Source organism: Phocoena phocoena, chromosome 2, assembly GCF_963924675.1.
Source record: "Phocoena phocoena chromosome 2, mPhoPho1.1, whole genome shotgun sequence".
In the NCBI taxonomy this organism is placed as follows: Eukaryota; Metazoa; Chordata; class Mammalia; order Artiodactyla; family Phocoenidae; genus Phocoena; species Phocoena phocoena.
In genome coordinates, this window is record NC_089220.1 from 157093862 (window position 1) to 157116623 (window position 22762).

General features: G+C 43.7%; 1 protein-coding gene across 12 annotated transcripts in view; it reads left to right on the top strand.

Moving 5' to 3' along the window:
• Positions 1-22762, top strand: part of CELF2 (CUGBP Elav-like family member 2) — an 833081-nt gene that overhangs the window by 695229 nt on the left and 115090 nt on the right. For all 12 annotated transcript variants that reach the window (XM_065900981.1, XM_065900945.1, XM_065900928.1 and 9 more), the window contains one exon: positions 17661-17743. In XM_065900981.1, the coding sequence (XP_065757053.1) occupies positions 17661-17743 (83 nt within the window). The remainder of the gene's footprint in view (positions 1-17660; positions 17744-22762) is intronic.

A 22762-nucleotide genomic window follows, 5' to 3' on the forward strand; every position in this document is an offset into this window, starting at 1 on the left:
GAAGTGGTAACAAAAAGAAGAGAGAAGAGATTGAAAGAGGAGACAAAAAATTAACTTGTGTTCGTGGACTAAACCTCACCAACAAGCAGATGAAATTAGGAATCATTTAGCGATGTGGATTGAAATGTGTTAGACTCTCCTATCAAGATTACATCCTCCCGTGAATCTAGTCGATTTTGCCGAGTGGTTTGTTTAAAAAAAAAAAAAAAGTATTCTCACCACAAAGCCATGAAATCCGGTTTAAACGCATCACTCACTTTATCCACCTGATTTTTCTATAGCTGTCCACCAACTTCTAATTTTCTGAAACCAAATTCTAAAGCACACTCACTTCGATCCTTCTGGTGTGTTTTTAGCACAGCTACTTTGGGCAGGACGCCAACAATGTGCTAAAGGTGTGGGTCGAAGAGCACTAATAACATTGTCCTTGTTTCAACTGTATTTATATATATATATATATATTTTTTTTTTTTTTTTTTTTTTTTTTTTTTTACTGTTTGACGTTGTAGTAATCAGGAGAGGCCCAACTCCTATAACAAATAGGCCTAAAAATGTATTAGGACTCCAAACACAGTAGTTTCCTCCTTGCTCATGTCAGGAATCCCTTCTGGGTGTTCTGGGTTGGTGGCCGCTTTCCTCCACGTGGCAATACAGGGAACCAGCCTTCTTCACCTTGTGGCTCGGCCTTCCCCTGGGTTTTTTGCTGCCGCTGCTGTTGTCGTTTGCCATGTGCATCCATCCAGAAGGAAAGGAAGGAAAATGTGGAAGACTTAGATCTGCTCTGTTAAAAGCCCTGGCGCTGAAGCAGCAAGTATCACTCCACTCACGTCCCCTTAGACTGTATGTGGTCACGTGGCAAGAAGCCAGCCCACGTGGCCTCACCCTGCCCTCTGCTGCATTCCTGGCCCCGTGGGAGGAATGGATTTAGGTGGGCAGCTGGTGGGCTTTGCCACAGGTGGTGTTTCCCAGGCTCCCCAGAGGATAAGAATCGTGGGGGACACTTAGATGACCAGGCCTTGGCCCTGAAAATCCTGATCCCATGGGAGGACCCTGGGTTGGTTCCAAGGAATTTACAAACAAGCGACTATGATCTTCAGGCAAGTTTGAGAAACACTGTTTTAAGATGTAATTGGATGTGGAAAGGTATTTTGTACATGTGTTGCAGTCTTAGGCTGGGAATGCCCTGTTGTAAGGAGACCCAACTCCTGCCACCCTCTAGTCTTTGGATTTAGCTACAGGCCTCGCCGTATAGACAAGATTATACAGTGACGCTCGCGTGTAATACTTATACACCTGTCCAAACCTGAATTTTTCTTCGAATTAGCCGATTACGTCACTTAGTTGATCAAGTTCACCAGTCATTTTGACACATAGTTATTTTTATGGTTTATATCAGCTATTGGAATATATCCATTTATGACAGCTCTTTAACATATAGTTCACTGTCTAAGACTGACAAGGAAAGAACTCATCGGAGTTTTTTTCCCCCTCCTGTCACAATGTTGAATCCTGTAGCAACCTACCATCATGGAAATTAAAAGCATAAATATATTTGGCGAATAGTGGTTGAATTATTTATCAGTGACCTAGGTCCAAAAATGAAGGCTGGAAGGCTGCCGCACCCAGCCTTCCACATGTTCCAGAAGGGTGACATGGGATGTGGGGAATTCCATCGGTGCTTTCCAGGGTGCATTTGAATCCTACACTGCCTTCTCCACGCTACCCAGCAGTGATGTGGACCACATCCCTTTCGACAAAGTGGATGTGCTCGGGAAATTGAAACCGACTTTAGGATTAGTCTAACACAGTTATTATATCCAGGAAGGGAGCTCTTCCTCTCACTAACGTAAAAAGTATTCCAGGACAGTACAGTCAATGAAAAGATATTTGCAGTGGCCACTATTTTAATTGCTTGAGTTACTGATCTGCTCATGATAGAATGAAATTGACAGCTAACTACGAGACCCTTAGTGGTGGGAGAACATCTCTTGTAACTACAAAGCAGTGTTGTTATCATTTGTTATCTGCACAATTAGGGAGCGATAGAGGACAGCAGGGGCTTCACCCATACCAGTGATCTTTGTTGCCTAGAGCCTTTTAGCTCTTTGCAGAGTGTTTTACGACATGCCTTTCTTCCTGCCCCCACCTTAATCATCGTGTGTGTGTTTGTCTGAAATCCAGACGAGCAGTAGCCCTTCGGTTCAAAAGGGGCTAAAGACTTGGAAATCCATCTTCATCCAGTCATCAGAGGATGGAACGGGAACCCGCGGGGTATTATTTCCTTTCTCCTTTCTTCTAAAAGGTTTAACAGAAGAATAAGCGTCACTGGCAAAGACTGAGGAAAACGAAAGTTCTCAGATCAAATACGACTTGAGCGTCTGTGCCAGGGTGAGGAAGGCTGATAGACGGCATGTTATTCTTGAGCGAAGCCCAATGGCTGCGGATCAGCCAGTGTATAGAGTTTTCCATAATCTTGAAAGCAAGGAGCTGTTTCACCTTTTCCCTCTGAAGTTTTCGAGGGAGAGAGTCTCTGGCGAAGAAGATGAGTCTTCTCTCTACCTGCTAACGAATGAGCAGTTAACTCTGCTGCTAAATACTAAACACGTCAAGTGCAGGGACCGTGTATTGTATTTTTCTTGTATCTGTCACCAGTTAATACTTAATTTCCTGAGAAATGGAAAGCCACGCTTGCTGTTCATCTGGGTTGACATTTAGAGCAATGAGGAAGCACGGTGTTCTTTTTTAAAAAAAAAACAAAAAAACTTTTTTTTAAAGTATAGTTGATTTACACTGTTGTGTTATTTTCAGATGTACAGTAAAGTGATTCAGTTATACACACACACACACATTCTTTTTCAGATTCTTTTCCATTATAGGTTACTACAAGATATTGAATATAATTCCCTGTGCCATACAGTAGGTGCTTGCTGTTTATTATATATATAGTAGTGCGTATCTGTTAATCCCAAACTCCTGATTTATCCCTCCTCCCCCCACCCCCTTTCCCCTTTGGTAACTATAAGTTTGTGAGTCTATGCCTGTGAGTCTGTTTCCATTTTGTAAAATAAGTTCATTTGTATCATATTTTAGATTCCACATATACGTGATATATGACATTTGTCTTTCTCTGTCTGTCTTACTTCACTTGGTATGATCATCTCTAGGTCTTTGTCAAGAGTGAGATTGGGGTTCAGGCTTTGCAAATCCAAATACTTCCTCTCTGTGCCTTAGTTTCTTCTGCTGGAAATAGGGACTTACCCTAGATGATTACTAAGGCCCCTTTCCGTTCCGCTCTCCAGTCCAAGATGTAAATTGGGTCACAGTCACATCTGGACCAGCCCTTGTCGAAATTACAGTGCAAATGAAGTTTTTTGTTTGTTTGGTTTTGGATTTTTATTTATTTATCTATTTATTTTTGTCTGTGTTGGGTCTTTGCAGTGCGAGGGCTTCTCATTGCGGTGGCTTCTCTTGTTGTGGAGCACGGGCTCTAGGCACGCAGGCTTCAGTAGTTGTGGCACCTGGGCTCAGTAGTTGTGGCTCGGGGGCTCTAGAGCACAGGCTCAGTAGCTGCGGCGCACAGACTTAGTTGCTCCGCGGCATGTGGGATCTTCCCCGGACCAGGGTTTGAACCCGTGTCCCCTGTATCGGCAGGTGGATTCCTAACCACTGCGCCACCAGGGAAGCCCATGAGTGAAGTTTCTTTTTCCCCAGCCACCAGAGTTTTTCCATGGCACTACCTCATGCCCCGACCGTGACATTCTCACTGTGTATACTCTTATCAAAGCCTGTAGTCAGAGATTGATTTATACTCTAGTATAAATCACTGGAAAATAGATCATAGTGTTGTTTTTCCCAAGGAATTTTTGTTTTAATATAAATCTGAGCTTCAGGCCATAAGGATGAAGCCCAAAGGAGGAGAGTCAGGACTTGGAGGGATCTCAGTGGAGAAGGGGCACGTAGGGTTTACCTGCGACAGCCCCGGTTTTCATCTGTTGTCCCAGAATAATGACTAATATTCCCCCTCCCACTCTCCAAATTCTGGATCACTCTAGATATAGAAGAAACCTTTACAGTACCCCCAAAATGATATCAGACAATAGAAGGAAGAAAACAAGCTGACCGTTCCTTCGTGTTTTCCGTGTGCCCAGTTCTGAGCTTGGTACTGTGTGTACATTAACTTACTAAACGGATCGGTCAAAATCTATTTCACCTAACCATCAAACCACAGCTACCTCAGGTCAGAAATTGACTGGCTCTACCAGGATCATTTCTCAGAAAATGGATTCAAGAGTATTGTACGGACCGTCTTCATCACCAGTAGCCCAAATCAGAAAGACTCATGACACACGAAGTCTAGAAGAAAACCATATTGCTGTGAGGCGAGCATATGGGAAAAGGCCCTGAGGACAGTCAATCCATAAGTATTTCAAAAGCACCTACAAGCCCAGCTTCATGTTGTGCCTTGTGAAGGGGACCAAGGAACCTTCAGAAGTGGCTCCCTGCCTTCAAAGGTGGTCCTTAGGTGGCATGATAATGAAGTAACAACTGAACCACTATAGCAGGTTCACTGTAGGGGACAGCAGTTCATCATCAGGCAGTGATTTTTTTTTTTTTCTTGTGTCTTATCATTGTGTGATGGCAACTCTCAAAATGAAATCCAGCTGCTGGGAACCCCTTTGTTCAGGGGATGCCTGAATCTGTCCACAGCCTTCCTCCCCACATGTCCCTTCCTCTCCTCTCCTGATCCTGACATTTAGAACTCCACCTCTTCATGCAGAGCCCAGGATCAGTGCTCTTTTTTCTTTTCCCCCTCCCCGGTTGCTGTAAAATACAGGAAAACGACAGGTCCGTGGTTAAAGTTTTATAGTAATGAAACCCAGGTATGCTCATTAGACAGCCACAGGGTGTATTTCAAATAACTCACTGTTTTAGGGAATTTTGGCCTCTTGGGGGAGTACCATCAAGTGTACAGTTGGGGGTAATTCTGTTGTACTCTGAAAAGGAAAGTCTGCAAAACGATTCCATTAAAATGGATTGACTGTTCAGAGGCCATGTAAATGGGTGTCCAGGGTCCTCAAGGGCCATGCAAATGGGCGAACTTGGCCAGTTCCAAGTAATTACTTCAGAAAGCAAGACAACAAAATCAATTCCAAACCCTGTTACCGGGTGTATGGTCATCACTTACAAGAGGCTCGCTTGCCTCCCTTCCATCCAGAGGCCAGCAGGGAGCAGCGTGAAGTTGTGGCTGGCATGTGAATGCTGCCCTTCTGTGCCTCGGGGGCTTTTTTTGTGTGAAATCATCAGGATAATGCTGACCGGCTCTCGCCTGCCTTGTAGGGAACCTGCACAGGGTCTGTGTGGGCCAGGGGCTTTATGGAGGAACGTAACAGATTTACGGTGGGCAATAACCTCTAACATTTATTAAGCACGTCAGCGTATATGCCAGGATTTGTGGTCTATATACATTTTCATAAATTACCTTGTTTAATAACCCTGGGATAGAGCTGCTGTTACCCCATTTTAAAAGTAAGGAAAAGCAGCTTAGAGAGTTTCAGAAATGTGTCCGACACCCAGTCCGTCTGAAGTGCTAAAGGACGACTGCTTTACTCAGCAGAGCTCTATGAACAGAGCAGGGAGGAAATATCCAGGGCCACTTTGAAACCTGTCATAGTCTCTGCCCTGAGAACTCTGGGACCAAGGATGCTTGCCTTTTATCACTAGAACATCAATTTATACTTGGCTACAAAAGTGCATTTCTTATATGATTTCTGCTGTTCCGGGCAATTTGTAAAAATATCTCCCTCCCCGATCTACATGCACATGAAAGATGCCTTAGTTTTCATGGGAGTGGACGAGGCAGTTATAATGCCCATAAATATCAGCTCTCTGGAGCCATCTGCTACAGGAAAAGTCTAAAATAAGGGCAGATCTTTACTTGAGCCAACATACAGTTTCTATAGCCAGTGAGTTTGTCTCCATTTCATTTTGACCCGTACAGGTCGGAATGAGGAAGTAGATATGACTTTCCTCACCCCCATAACAGGAAAAAAAAATACCTTGGCTCTAGTCTGGATTGAAAGCCTCTTACAAAAGAGTCCAGCCCCACCTAGAACGGGCCCATAAGAAGTTGGAATACCACTGATACCACTGGTAGGTGCTGAGCTGTATTTTATTCAAGCCGACATAAGGGGTCTGAATGTGTAGACTTGGCAAATAGAAGTTGCCCGACCATCAAACAGGACAGTGAAGTTGAGACTTCACAGAGTGGTCTGGCCAGGAAGCATCTCATGGCCCAGTGTGCTGAATTGAGAATCACAGGAAGATGACTCTCATTGCCACCAGGCTCCTAATTATAGCGCCATCCTGTCCCCAGGAGAACGCATACTACACAATAACCTTATATTAGAAACTTCTTTTTAATGAGGTCCCTCGGTGCCTTTGAAACGAAATCCTTTTTAATTGGAACTGTCTTCTACCACATTTAACCCTGGGACACCTTCCTTAATCTATGTCAAGGTATCTTGATTAACTCAGCCTGAGGCCTTGCTCAATCCTCTGGACCCTTGGAGAAGAAGCCTTGGCTGCCGTGCCCCCTAGAACCCTCTCTGCCACCAAGACTCGTGGGGGACTGACCAGCCCAGGTATTGGGGCCAGACACACTGACTTGAGGGAGACCACCCAGTATGGCCTTCTTGTTGGCTTGTCATGTTCAACCTATTTTCTTCTTACCTTGAAAGAAAAAATATAGCCCTCCCTCCTACTCTAGAATTAATATTTTAAAAATACAAGTTAATCAAATCCACAGTTTGCTTATTCCCTTGCATTTCTTAACAAAGGAGACTGCTTGCCCTCTACATTCTGTCGCCATGACTCCTTGGCAAACACGCACGGCCCCGTAAACTCACCTTCCAATGCTTAGAGCAGAGTGGGAGCCTTTAAGAAACAGCCAAGTGCAGTGATTGTCTCATCAGGGGCGAGGGGTGACTTTAAAATTCTTCAGATACTTTTACAGCTATTACACTGAAATGGTTTAACCTAAGTGGCTTATTTCAGAGGCCCAGGGAAAGGGGAAAAAGCAGATCCCAGCAGTTTTGCCCGTGATATCTTTTTGATCTGTGTCCTGCAGTTGCTGGGATTTACATAATAATTGGTGAGGAAGTATTGCAGTACACACAGATCCATGCACATCCCTCCTGGTTGCTTTCCCGAAAGGCTTAAAAATGCGGTAGATTTAATCTAGGTCAAAAAAAGAAAGAAACTCCGTTTGCCTGGCAGAGGATTTGGAGAGCGTGCCTCACTTCACGGGGCCATGGGAGTATCAGGAGATGGTTCCTTCAAGAAAAGTCACCAGGGCAGACTGTGATCTTGTGGCCGATTAACCGACTGTGGTCCCAGCATGTCAGGTGCAGAGTCTCAGGAAAGGGTGCGGGGTTGCACGGAGCCCCGTGAGATCAGCGCTCTCTCCCTGGTTGAAAAGTTGGCACTGATTTACTGCCTAGGGGTCCTCCTGCTGGGGACATGAGTCGGGGTTCTTGGACGAGCGTAGGATCTGCGCCCCAGGCAACCAGAAGTCATAAGCACAGCTCCTGCTTTGTCAGTGAAATTCCCTGGGGATTCCCTTGGGATTGCAGTTGGTGGGCCAAGCAGTGGTGTCCACATAATTCAGGTACTGAAAGCAGAATGACGGCTCCGTCTGCTTCCTAGGTAATGGCCAGATGGTATTACTTTTTACATCAGGGTGCCCATTATATGAAACTCTGTAAAAATAAGCTAATTGGATATGGTTTCATTAAAAGTTGATTTCTACAGGATGTGGCATCTGTATTGGGTCGCTGTTATTCTCGCTCTGGAAGTCCCACTTTTACATAGAGAGGGAAAAAAGTGCTTTGTCTTAGAGAAGACTGTTAGCAGTTTAAAACAGGAGAGGTTTGGGGTGTAAAGAGACATTTTCAGTGACATGAGAGGAGGTTGAAGCAGCCTTGAGGATCCTTCAGAGGAAAGCAGAACCTATCAGGGGTGGTTCATGGCAAACTCTCTTATGATAGGCATTAACTTTGAAGGTGGCTGTGAACCATTAGATGTGGATGGTTTTGCCTTTGCTCTGAGCTACTTGTGTGATTGTGGGCTTTTGGCTAACATGCTATGAGAGGGGGATGGAGAGTTGGGTGACTCGAGTTAATTAATTGTAAAATTCTTTGATTCTATGGAATAGGCATAGAAGCCAAGAGAAAGATGACACGTTAACTTCCTCTAACTTTATTTTTCTTACTTTTGAGTTTAAAGCAAAAAAAAAAAAGGATGCAAAACAAAACCCTTTCATCTTCTTGCAGGTTCTTACCATTTAAGGAATTTCTGCTTCGCTGCTTTCTAAAATTCTTTTCCTTGATATCTCAGTTGATATCATTACAACCACCTTGGAGCAGCATCCAAGTTCAGAGGGGCGACGATAAGGAAATCATACTAGGGAATACATAAATGTGTTTAGCAGCCGGGGGACTGAATTTTATTATTTTTTTTATTGAAGTATAGTTGATTTACAGCATTGTATTAGTTTCAGGTATACAGCAAAGTGATTCAGATAGACAGAAAGATAGATAGGTAGATAGATAGTGGTGGATGGATGGGATGGATAGATAGACAGAGTTCATAGGCAGATAGATAGATTGATTCTTTTTCAGATTCTTTTCCCTTAGGGGTTATTACAAGATATTGAATAGAGTTCCCTGTGCTATACAGTAGGTCCTTGTTGTTTATCTATGTTATATATAGTAGTGTATATATGTTAGTCCCATACTCCTAATTTATATCTCCCCACACCTTTCTCCTCTGGTAACCATCAGTTTGTTTTCTATGTCTGTGAATCTGTGTCTGTTTTGTAAATAAATTCACTTCTATTATTTTGTAGATTTCACATATAAATGGTATCATGTAATATTTGTCTTTCTCTGTCTGACTTCACCCAGTATGGTAATCTCTAGGTCCATCCATGTTGCTTCAAGTGGCAAAATTTCATTCTTTCTTATGGCTGAATAGTATTCCATTGTGTGTATATGTACCACATCTTCTTTATCCTTTCATCTTTGATGGACACTTAGGTTGCTTCCATGTCTTGGCTATTGTAACCAGTGCTGCTATGAACATTGGGGTGCGTGTATCTTTTCAAAGTAGAGTTTCCATCTATTCCAGATGTATGCCCAGGATCATATGGTAGCTCTAACCTTAGTTTTCTAAGGAACCTCCATACTGTTTTCCATAGTGGCTGCACCGATTTACATTCCCACCAACAGTGTAGGAGGGTTCCAAGGGACTGAATTTTAAATGCAGCTTGTGACATCAGTAGCATTACGTGTTAAGTCCCATCTTACATTCCTCTAAAGCAAGCCATGTTTTGAGGACAAAGTAGAAAGAATAAAGAATGACCTAGGACTATGGAGGCCCCAAGTCAATAACAGTGCATTGGATGTGGTTTTTAACCAACAGTGCCAGTTCTTTTTGGGGGGGGGGTGGACTTTAGGCTGAGGAAGGGGATCCATCTGTGCTTCTCGGGGACCAGTTTGCCTGCTGGATGGCATTTTGCCATCGTCCTTTTCCTCAAGACTCTAGAGGGTCATCTTCTAGACCCCTGGAAGGCTACTTCATTTTTTTTTAAGGTCACTGCTAAGTTTACTTTAACTGTTTAATTCAGGGGATTTTTGGATGGGGTTTTTGAACCTTTAACTGCCTTGTAGAAACTGAAAGTCAAGGGTCTTGGCAGTGGGTAAGCCCATGGTTGATAGTCAGAACCTTACTTAGCATGTGGGAGATTCACTTGAGCACAGAGTGCACCACTGAGATCAACAACCTTCAAAGAAGCATGAAATTCTCTACATAGTGGCTGAGTTTGGGGGAGAAAACAGATGATAAGGGGAAGCAGCGATGAGAAGTCCCGTCCTCTTTTGACTTAAACTGTGCAACTGACCCGACACGAAGCCAAGATCCCAACTGCAGTTGGACTTGTGTAAAGGAGGCACTTGCTTTGCTTGCAAATGTGTAGACAAAAGAGAGCTTCATTCACAGAAAGAAAAAAAACCGTAGCAGGTTCAGTCATTTAGCCTCACAGGGCCTTGGTCTCTTGATCTGACGGCCCCTTAGAATTCGAAGGCAGCCTTTAAAGGAGTTTTCAGTTTACACCATGGTGACCCTGTTGCTGTCTTGAATTCAAATACAGCTTGAACTGAATCTCTCTGCCAGGGCTATTCCTTTTTTTTTTTTTTTTTTAAAGAAGTACGTACAGGGTTCAACCAGCACACGATTTTTCTGTGATTGTTTTCAAATGTTTATTTGTGTAGGTTTTGACAGTGATGCAGATTTCTTGTACAAGATGTTGAGTGACCTTGAGGACGTGGGTGGAACCCTCTTTATACCCCAGGGACAGAGTTGACTTGGGGAGACAGGTGTCCACGTACACAACACCAGAAGCTCTGAACCTGAAGTACTTTTTAGTTTACCAGCTTGGCCACAGCATTGTGGGAAATCATTTTTTCACCTTCTCTCCTCTATCCTCAAGTTGTCTAGTTGTTTGTATTTCAGAAAACGTTCCACAATTTCCCATATTAAGATATTACTGAAGAGTTTCATCAGAAAAAGTATTAACAGTCAGGACGAGAACATTCCTTTTGGGAATGGCCCTTTCTCGCATTTATGGGAGCAGCCTTTCAAGGAGAGGGAGCTGGTGGCTCCAGGAGAATAGTGAGGAATGTTCCACTAGACCAGCCATACGTAGGGCTGGCTTCCCGTGCCACTGAGAGTGTAATTGTTGGCATGTGATCTGAAATTTCTACCCCACAGCGGACGAGTGACTATTTCAATAATTGCAAACCTTTCAAGTCACTGACCTACCATCTTCATACCTGGATTCTTTAAAACAAACACACAGATAGAGTAAAAAACTACCATGCTGTCCATATTTTAGAGCCAAAGACTTAAAAGTGTCTTTTTATAAAATGGTATCTTCAGAGCATCAAACCTTAGTTTCCTTCCCCCGCAATTTGGTAACCTCAGAGAAGTTTCTTGAACAAGTATGGTGTCAGTTTTCTTCAGGGAAGAACTAATTTTAAAATCTGATCTCGGTACCATTCTCTCGGGCTGTGTCTACACCACCCTCCACACGGAAGAATGGAAATTAAGTGCTGTTTGACTCAGGACAGGCCATGATATAAACTGGTTATCTCTGCATAAGGGGTGCATTTTTTTTCCCTGTGAGTATTATTACCAAGAGTTTCCAAGTTAGGCTTTTCCAAGAGAAACAGCTGTGGTTTGAAAAGATTGGTGATAATCCAGATGGTTTCTTTTAGGATAAGTCTACTTGATCATTTAAAATTAAAGTCTTTCAGTAAAGTTGAGTGTCTTCTTGATGGCTTTAAATACCCTACGTGTGTGTGTGTGTGTGTGTGTGTGTGTGTGTGTGTGTGTGTGTATAGAGAGACCATTGGCCTGTCTTCTTTGAGGCTTTATCTTTGGAAACAGCAGAAACCTCATCACAGTGTCTCAGATTATTCAGCAGTGAAGCCAGCAGAATACCTGAGGGAACTTTTTATGGCCACAGAAAATATTTGTGAGGAAATATAGTCAGACACCAACTACCCTGTTTGGAGTAGGTAGCTCTTGGCGTCTCTGAGAATTACCATTCTCAACTTACGGTACAGGATGGTCTGATCATGTCACACAATTATGATCCTGAGGACACATTGCTTTACAAGCTGAACATGGGCAACCAGATTGCTGAACTTGCCAACTTGTGGGAATCGGGGCCGTCACAAGCTGCCAGGCCCCCTGACTCGTTCCCTTGGGGCCCAGCGTACCCTGGGTGCCTCCTGACCATCCAGAGATGCTCACAGTGAGGCCTCACACCGGTGGCCTTCACAGTGGGCACTCTGCACCCCAGGACCTTTCTCTCTAGACCTTCTTTCCCATCCAAACAGATCTGTCTTAAGTGGCCTTCCTAGGGGTCAGCCAGGTGGTCAAAGTTGAGCCGCAAAGTGAATTCACAGGGAGATGGTAATGGCCCGTGAGCTTTCACGTGATACCCCCTGCAGTATGTAGGCTCAGCAGCATGTCTTGGGGTTCAGTACAGGAGTCATCACTAGTGGGCACGTTGGACTCCGTATGGGCCTGAAACACTGTTACTTGGTTCTGGAATCACCTCTCGAGTTCTACCCCCTAACCTGTTCTACCTGTGAACTTAAAGAGCCGTGGTGGGGCGTAAGGGGATGGGCCTGATAAATAGACATGCAACACATGGATTTTTTTTTATTTTTGGCTCTGAAATCCAGAGCTCTTATTAACACAGCGAATTGTTGAAACTCTTGGAAAGTGAGATGCCACGAAGTCACCTGGGCCTGGGCCATCATGTTTATCTTTCCTAAGCTGGCTGCTGCCGTTGGCAGAAACTCCAGAGCCAGGGGATAAAGGTGGCGAGAATTATAAGGTGCGAGTGCTTAGGAGACTGTGTCAGACGGGTAGCGCAGAAAAATGTGAAGCCGCACAGAGCAGAAAGCAGGAGGGCTGAGCCTGGCTGAAGCGTTCGGCTCTGCGCATCCCCGGAGTCCCCCGGCAGGTGGCTTCCAGCCTGTGACGTGCATCAGGCCTTGCTCTGCACTTCACAGGCAGCAGGGAAAGCGGATTCTGGGAGCGATGCTGACACCGGAGGGGTGGTCACCTCGGGTGCACGGCGCAGCCGCTGACCATTGAAGAGTGCCTGGGGCTGTTGTCGGCGTTTAACCACCCACCTTACCGTGATGTTGGAAGCAGAGCCTGGTTGGAGGAGGGAGGTCTGTCCCCCGAATCAGACTGCTGGGCCATCTGGTGTTGCAGCTGACCTGCAAACGAATCTGGTAAATTTCAGACCTGAGTTACAGCTGGTGCAGGGAAATCTAAAAGCCAGGTGGTTCCCTTAACAGCTGTCCATCCAGTTAGGGTAGGCAGGAAAGAAAATTCCAACCCTGTTGCACCTCCACGGGTTTTCTAGGATCTAGAGTCGCTCCCTGGCCTTTTGCCATGATGAGCACCATCTCAGGGCAAACGTTAGTGATATTTCTCCCTTCCTGTGTTGAAATGATCTCCGCAAGTCAATGAGTCTAAGATTTTATTTATTTTTTATTTTTATTTTTTTTCACTCCTGCCTGGTTCCCATCCCCTTTGTGATGTGGGCCCTCTGGTGTGAGGTCTGAGTCTAAGATTTTAAGTGAGTATATCAAGTGATTGACTACTAAAAAAGCCTGTGGTTGTTTAGCTGGGAGAGTACTCATAGAAGCAAGAGTCTGTGAAACACATTCTTACTCTGGAAGTGTCCAGACTCATGTCCCTTCGGGGGAAAAACACATATGGCGGACTTTAAGATGAATGTTGAAATTGGGAGTATTTCTACCGCAGATTTTCTGATAACTTAATGAAACATTACTTTTATTAAGTCAATTAGTATGCATGCTGAATGAAGTGCAAGACAGTTTTAGCCAAGAAAGGGAAGGAATTTTTTTTTTTTTTTTGTGGTACGTGGGCCTCTTACCGCTGTGGCCTCTCCCGTTGCGGAGTGCAGGCTCCGGACGCGCAGGCTCAGCAGCCGTGGCTCACGGGCCCAGCCGCTCCGCGGCATGTGGGATCTTCCCGGACCAGGGCATGAACCCGTGTCCCCCGCATCGGCAGGTGGACTCTCAACCACTGTGCCACCAGGGAAGCCCAGGAATAATTTTGACTGTTTAAAAAAAAAAATTTATTCTGAATGAAACCCTTTGGTTATATATCCATGTAGTTTTTTTTTTTTTTTTTTCAGGGGGAGGGAGTGGTAGGCAGACCTGGGGGGTTTTTTGTATGTGTTTTTTAAATAAATTTATTTTATTTATTTATTTTTGGCTGCATTGCGTCTTTGTTGCTGCACACAGGCTTTCTCTAGTTGAGGCAAGTAGGAGCGGGGGCTACTCTTCATTGCAGTGCGTGTGCTTCTCATTGTGGTGGCTTCTCTTGTTGCAGAGCACGGGCTCTAGGCACGCGGGCTTCAGTAGTTGTGGCACGAGGGCTCAGTAGTTGTGGCTCGTGGGCTCTAGAGAGCAGGCTCAGTAGTTGTGGCACATGGGCTTAGTTGCTCCATGGCATGTGGGATCTTCCTGGACCAGGGCTCCAACCCATGTCCCCTGCATTGGCAGGCGGATTCTTAACCAGTGCGCCACCAGGGAAGTCCCCAGACCTGGTTTTTATTCACTGCTTTAGGAGTGATGCAGCTAAAGTAACTCAGGTATAGAGGAAGTAAGGTATTTTCCACTGAGTCATTCAGGAACCAAATGTGTGAAACCAAAAGAAGTCTTGGGGTGAGATTCCCCCAGATCCCCCATGTTGGTGCGAGTGGTTCATTGCATGAGGGTGCCCAGCTGAGGCTACAAGTCGGGGCCGAAATTCAGCCCGAGCTCTACTCACTGAGCCTTGGGGCTCTGCTCACCTGGAGGTGGGATACCTCCTTCAAAGGTCCCAAGTTCACTTGCCAAGCATGGAGCTGAGCTTTTGGGTTGGGGGTCGGTGAGCAGTGAGGGCTTAGGCGTATCACCAGTGGTGTCCAGGATACTCTTCTATGTATTACAACTAGAACTGGAGCTTCAGGGGGCATGTTCTTCCAAGGTCTTTGTTTAGATGGGACTAGAGTAAAAGAGTTCAGAGCTATGCACAGTTCAAAGAGGATCTGTAGTGACAAATCCCTGATTTCACCTCGTCGGTTGCATAGGCAGAGTGGACCCTGGATGAAATTGGAAAGAGTTGGAGATTCGGAATATCTTTCCATCTCCCTTCTGTCCATTAAGACTCCTTGCTGCATTCTTGCCCCTCTTCACCCCCATCCCACGCTGCTCAGACATCAGCTTCAAACTTGCCCTTTGTCAAAGCCAACAAAACAAGCACAGAAGCCACCTTCTGTTCACTAGGAACCTTGTTCAGGAGGGAAACACTTGAAGTTGCCCAATTCAAGGTGTAAATAGGTAGGAACAACTACCTATTACCTTCCTCAAGGGTAGCATTTTAATACTTAAATAGCAAATGAACTGTACCTTCCCAGTGGAATTTCAGGCCGTGGGAAGTGGTAGGGATTTTGTTCGGGTGTTTAAGGCAGGAAGGGATTCTTTATTCTTGAGACCGCTATGTGTTGGGTCCACAGTGGCCCAACAATAAGATTCCTTCAGTTTACATCATCTTTATTCTTCGTTGCTTTTATCTTATCATGTGTCATTCACAGTTTCCGTTCCCCTTGTCATTACACTGTTCTTTTAGGCCGACCTCAACTTTTCCTTCTTAGCTCTGAGCATGGCCAGACTGGCATTTGTTTTCCTTCTACTGAGATCATTCTTCCTTAATTGCCTTCTTTCCAGGCGTGCAAACTTACGACTTCTACTGCATCCGAAATCTTCTATTTTTTAAGTATCACACTCTCAAAATCTACCTGCTTGAAAGCATCAGATTTTGTAGCTTCGATATTGAAGTGGAAGTTCAGAGCGTCCTCGTTGCTTTCTTACCCAGAAGCCAACCCCATAAGCCCAGGAGAGAGAAAGGAGAAGTTACTCAGAGTCTGGTTGTTAGAAGCTTTTGGAAGACAGAGATGATGTCTTTCCCTGTTTCTCTTTTCTTTTCTTTTTAATTTTACTGAAGTAGAGTTGATTTACAATGTTGTATTAATTTCTGCTGTACAGCAGTGATTCAGTTATACATTCTCTTTTTAAATATTCTTTTGCGTCATGGTTTTCTTTCCCTGTTCTTTCTGTATCAAGCCTAGGGGAATATAATTTTTCTTCCTCTTAAAGTGATTACGATGGATACTGGAAGCTGGGACTTGACTCTGCTGTTTAAAATCATTCCTTGATTTGAAGCAATTCCTATAGCTTTTCTGGGCTTAGGTTATGCCATTGAAGCTGGAAATCACACATTAATTTGATCAGTTCAGGAAAAAAGTCTACCACCTGGCAGTATGGCCAAATGAACTCTGGTCAAAGAACTCAAATAGCTGAAGTGGGAAGCTCATATAAAAAGGAACACTCTGTCTATCTGTGATTCTTTAAAGACACTTCATAATTTTCGTATCCCTCCATCATGCAAATGATAGACTTTAAGAGTTTCTGATCCTTGGAGGCATGGAGTTTTTTAAATGCCGAGGAGCTATGATCATACTCTCCTTTGTCCAGGAGGTGGAGGTCTTACATATTTAATCTCAGTAGACTCCAGTGAAACCAAGTATTTGACAACAAGGGTCCAAGTTTCCTTTTTCCAGATAAGGAGGAAGCATATGCATTTTGGAATGTTGTATGGATGGTTTTGTACTTTATTTTCTTCCTTTGAATGAGTTTTGTTTTGAAAAGTAGATGCCCGTGTATGATTTTGAACCTTTGATGGTTTGTGGTGCCAACTTCCTGCTCTCCAGCTGTGCCACGTTTCTTCTGTTCTTGGTCTTACTTACGTCATTCCCCTGAATAGAACCAATGTTGATGCCTTGGTGCTGTGAATTTCTCTCATGCCACTTGCTGTACTTGGCGTTTGAGGACCTCTCAAGGCTCTCTCCACCTCTCCAAGCATTAGGATAAGGACCAGGGTGAAATATGTACAATCTGGGTGACTGCATCTCTCTGCTTTTTTTTTTTCAACCCAACTCATCCAAGGCAGCCCAGGTCAGAGGCAGCATCTTTTTTTTTTTTTCTAATTTCCAAATTTTTTCCCCCTTTTTTCTAAGCCTGATCGTGCTAAGAAACTATATGCTAATTAATAGATAATTAACCGGTATCTTCCTCTGGTCTAACCACATATGTTAACCAGTGTATTTAGATACAGGTTGAAGAAGGGGGTCAGCCATCCTTTAGAATGCAGAAGGAATGTAAACAGTTTTCAAGACCATTTTCTTTGGTGGAGGGAGTTGGGTGGGAAGAGGGTACATGCCGGTCTCTCTTGGAGGGGCCTTCAGCCTGGACTCCCATCAGCTCTGAGAAACGGGGAGTCAAGAGGTTACCAGTTGACATACCACAGCCGTATTTAGTATACGGGACAGAGTCTGCAAACATGTTTCAGCATGTGCCCACTGCATCATAGCTTACTTTCTCAACTGGTTAAAATAGAGTCTTTCATTTCAGCGAACAAACACTGCATGTTTCATGTATGGAATTTTGCATTATGTACTGTGGTGGAAGTTAAAAAGAATAAAGCACAATCCCAGCTCCTGGGGAGCTTATCATCCAGCTGTCTAAACCTTGGAGTTGAGAAAGTGTTTTAAAAGGGTGACGTTCTAGAGATATTCTTTAAGAAAATGATAGTCGATGTATGTTTTTGCCATTGTGCTTGTGATTAAGCACTTCTCTGGGTGCCGTGGGTGCACCGCCAGTCCCACTATCAACCCACCCGCCACCTCCCGCCCTCGTTCCTGAGCAGCTGGATTCCCCGTAGCTGGTGCACAGTTCGGAATTGACTCCCCAAAGTGGGGAGAAGCTAATAAATATGATTTAGGATGAAAGGCGCTGTGTAAACGCTTGAGCTGTTATTACTGTTCCCGTGCACTTATTTTTAAATTGTGCATCCTTTTAAGTAGATGACTCGTTCGCCCCAGTCTCCATTATATCGAAGCAAAGCATTCACAGAAATTTCTAAAACCTTTTCATTTCTCTCTGTAGGTTGTTGTTTCGTAACATTTTATACAAGAAAAGCTGCACTTGAGGCCCAGAATGCACTGCACAATATTAAAACTTTACCTGGGGTGAGTCGGTTTACTTTTGTACCAAAATCACTTTATTGCTTGAAAATGGTCCTTTCAACTGAAGGTTCTAGTGATGGGCTCTTAGTGCCAAAAATGACTTTGGGCTTTTGAGGAGGGTGTGCTGACCCCACCTCCCGTCCCCCCTGCAGCAGCCAGAGCAGCTGGCCAGCCCCTCAAGAAACACTGGCATTACCGCTGACAGAAAGACCTCTCAGAGAGTATGTCCCCCGGTTAGAAAATCGGAGTGACCCCACTGGCTCGCAGTGGCTGAAAAGAGGACTGGGTGGGCTGCAATTTCAAAACGGGGGGAAACTCCACACACACACACGCACGAGAGGAGCAAATGGAAAAGGAAAAGCTTTTACTCACCAGGAGCCTCTTTTCAAATTTAGTCCTTAGATTTTTCTTTTGAAAGGACAAAAATGTACCCTGCACAGCCGTAATATTCAACCTCCTAATGGTCTCTAAACAGTCAATGGTGGTTAACAAAGTCAATGTTTTAATGCCCAATTTGCGGCTTCATGTCGATAGAGAACAGAAAATACAAAGCTTACAATTTTTTTCCATTTCCTTCCCAGTACTTTTGGATGCTTGGTACCATTCACTAGAAATGAACTGATGTGGGCTATAGCTACTTCATCAGAATACATGATTTCTGGGGGGCTGTGACAGTTTTATCTAGTGTATGCTGGTATAAATTTCTCTGTGCTGTCGGGATATCTTCCCTGTTGACTCAAATATCAGGGATGAGTTAGTTTAATAGCATAATGATTTGTGTAGGTGATAGTGAAGAACCTCTGGTAATCAGTGCTGTGTTAATGATTCTATTGAAACCTGGTTTGATAATAGTAAAAGAAAGATAACACGATGTCCCTAATGTTTTCAGCGTATAATTCTAACTTTTTATCATTCATCTGTCGTGCTAACCTATGTACACAAGTCATTTGATACCGTCACCCCCAGAAAAGATAGCATTTGTTTAATTCACCTTAGCGCAATTGAAAATTGTGTAATATTTTAGTGACAAGACAGTCAGTAGAAGGTTTTCAAAACATTAGCTTCGTAATAACAAAAAAGTGACAAGTTACGAACCTTGGTCTCAAATCACACCACTTTGGTTTTCCCCTTTTTGTGTGAGCAAATCAGAGAGACAGTGGTTCAGAAAAGCAAGTGTGATACCAGAATTCTCCCTCCCAATTCAGTTTAACTACTTCTCCCTGAAACTTCTAAGGTGGTTTTCAGTAACGGAGATTTTACTGGGTCTAAGTGCTTTGCCTGATGATTTTTTAAGTATCATTTCAGCTTCATTCTCTGTATAAATGGAAGTTTTCCAACGTAAATTCTAGGAGGTTGCAGCGTTAGGTTACATTATTGAACGAAGCAACCAAGTTAAAATTTACTGGCAGTGGTAGAAGAAAATTTTTTTATTTCCCAGGCTCCTAATCCACCCCAAAACCCACTTGGTATTCCTTCTTTTAGAAAGAAATACTTTACAGTAATTAGTGTACAAAATCCCTTCTAGGTATGTTTAAAAAAATTACTTGATGATAAATTGTTACTTGGTGTTTAGGGTATATAGAGGCACATCACGTCCTATTTTAAATTAATGCAGAGCTTGGTTAATTTGAGTTCACCACCTGCACTAGGAGAGGGACATAGCTCTTAACACGCAATTTTCATACGTGAAGATGCTCCCTAGAAACCCAGAAGTAATCTGATGAATGGGCCATGTTGAAAAACCTACAAATGACTGATGAGTTTGCTCCCATTTGGGACATCTTACTCTGACCCTTTTCTCAGCAAACAAATAGCATCTTCTGTATTAAAAAAAAAAAAAATTGTTGCCCATGTCTCTTTTTCGCCTTAAAAATTCTGCATGCAGAAGTCAGGGCTGGTGATTCTGGAAACCCATTATTAAGGACAAGAAATCTGGGGTTGGAAAAGATGGTTTGTGGATTGTTTTCGGCTTTCTTTTTATCCAGTTCAATTTCCTATGCCCAATTACTTGAGGTGGGTTAAATGAAAATTTTGAGAAGTCAGGTCTGATTTGTAAGCTCCTAGCCTTCACAGTGCGCACAGTATTCCTACATCTGCCATTCCAAATTAGGCGCATGGGAACGGAGTTCCACATCTTGCATTTATGTATTGCTTTATCTGATCAGCATCACCCTTAACAGCTCCAGGAAGAACATGAAAGTGGTTTCCTATCAGCTGGGAGCTTTGGTGGGCAGGAAGAAAAGGGACCAGATAAAAGATTAATGCATATTCTTGGGGAAAAAAATATTACAGGGTGCCTTTCTGTTTGATTACAAGCCTTGGAATTAGTCAACATTTCCATAATTCCAAACCAGTATACACCTGTTTTCCCACTGTGATGTGAAGGAACAACTTAATTTAACAGAATCCCTGCTGTGCTAAATCTCTCATTAAATACCAAGTGAGTTCGGTAATTTAAAGTTGTAACACTACTATTTTAACTGGTAGCCTTCATATTATGAAATTAATAAGAAGTTAATGATGCACTTTGCCATATGCCTTCAATTTCTTTCTGAATAAAAATAAAAGGGATAAAGAAAAATGCATCACCAGCTGACACTTTAAAGCTTTCCTGGTTGTAATCATTTCTCCTGTGGATAAAATCCATTAAAAATGCACTTGCTGCCTTTTTTTCTAAAGTGTCCACAACTTTCTGTTTAAAACAAGATCAAATAGTGCTGCGTGTTTGGTTGGAGGTTTTTTTCCCCTATTTAATTTTCTTTTGCAGTTGATATGTTTTGTCATAATGGAACTTTTCATCACGCAACCAAACTTGGTGAGTGTTGAGAGACTATCGTTCTTGAGAGAAGGAACTTGGTTAGTATGGGAGAGGAAGAAAACCTGATGGGCTGTTCATTTATGCAGTTGGATGTGTCTGCTCTCAGATTTTTATATAAAGGCACCCTTCCTCCCATGTCATGTGTGGATTATAGAGACCCTTTCTGTGGTGAGGTATAGGGCAAAGCATCTGGGCCTTACTTAGCAGTGCAGAGGCATTAAGGACGCATTTCTCAAGCCTGTCTCTTACCATGTGACTGAGAAAGACGCTGGGTCTTACATCCTCTGAAGTGCTCAACATAAATCCTAGAAATACACTATTAGAAATTAAGGGAGAAAATTCAGGAGCTCAACACAGGGAGCAAGAAATGAGCTTCGGAGGGTAGGGAGGGCCTTCCCCTGGTTTGATCATGCTCTTTGACACATACGCAACAGATCAAATCTTAGGCACGGCGCCTAATTTATTACTGACATTTCATTAGGTTAACAAATCACTCATGATAATCGGTGCCTGCTGTGTGCCAGGCGGCAAAGCTATACGGTCGCACACGCGCCCTTGAGATCCCTAGTGAGTCTGTGACCGTGTCTGCACAGAAAGCAGAGCCTGACGAACCATTGGCCTTGCTACCAACTGGTTAGACTTGCTCCACAGCTGAGCCATTTGCGTTCTTGGACAAATCTTGATTGCCCGTCCTTTGACGACGTAACCCATCAGGCTAAGAGATAGCTTCCTTTGTTTAGGGTTTCAGGCAGGCACAACCTCACCGGTAGAATTATTCAGTAGAAACATCATCGTCTGCCACTGTGTTTCCGAGAGAGAAAACCCTTGTGAAGGCAACTTGCAAGATTCATTTTGTTCTCACTGACCTAATTTAGCTTAATTAAAAAATAAAATAACGACCTCAGCGGAGGCACGGGAAAACTACCACGATCTCTTCAGTAATCAGATGTCAGGGCCAAATAGCCCTGTGCCAGTGACAGCACTAGGCCTTATGCCATTCTTTTTTTCAAGGTCTTCACACACATTGTCTCTAGCAATAAGGCTTTTTGATTGAAAATCTCCAGCAGTATCGTTAGAGCATTCACCGTATAAATTAATTTAATTAAGGATGTAGTAACAAGAGAGGAATACAGGTTTGAAAAAGCTCTTAAACTTTAACAGCAAGGAGGAATCAGAATCCAAATGTCTTGTAAAATATTAACTGCAAATTTCTTCCAGCCATTTTCTCCGAGTCTGCCTTCCTCCTTTCTTTTTAGAGTCACTACCAGGTTTATTAAATGCACTTTATATTAAGGAGTTACAGCCCTAAGAGCACATTTGTTTAGAGCACTCCGTGTTAGCAGTGGCAGATGGGAACGACACACAGACTTGAGAGATAAAGACAAATGGGCCTGATCCAGCAGGAAGAAGCTGTAAATAAAATGGCCTCTTGGGCCACGTGTGTGCACCCACATGACGTGAATGACCCCCTTCCTGGCTGGCCCTGTGTGGGTCGGCAGTCCTCCCCGGCAGCCTTTAACACAACTCTCCATGGAATGGTTCTCCTGTGTCCTCTAAGAGAGGAATGCTAGGGCTTAATTTCTCTCAGCAGAACAGCAAAGGCTCTCACTGGGACCAAATTCAGTTTGCCCATTGTAATGCTTTTTGAGGTACTCATTTACTCTGAACCACCTCTTCTGATTATTAATATGTATTTAATGCCTTTGCTCTCAGAGCCATGATGATTATTTTATCATTATCATCATCATTATTATTTCTGTCATAAAAATCTCTCAAACCCCATCTCTTCATGTCATGGAAATTTCCCCCGAACCATCCCATTTGAATCAAAAAGAAGTGTTTTTCCTCAGGCTCCTTTTATTTAAAATTGTTAGTTGATTTACAGTGTTGTGCCCATCTCTACTGTACAACAGAGTGACTCAGCTATACCCATATAGACATTCTTCATTTTTTTTTTTTTTTCTTTTGCGGTACGCGGGCCTCTCACTGTTGTGGCCTCTCCCGTTGCAGAGCACAGGCTCTGGACGCGCAGGCTCAGCGGCCATGGCTCACGAGCCCAGCCGCTCCGCGGCACGTGGGATCTTCCCAGACCGGGGCACGAACCCGCGTCCCCTGCATCAGCAGGCTGACTCTCAACCACTGCGCCACCAGGGAAGCCCGACATTCTTCTTTTTATATTATTTTCCATAATGGTTTATCACAGG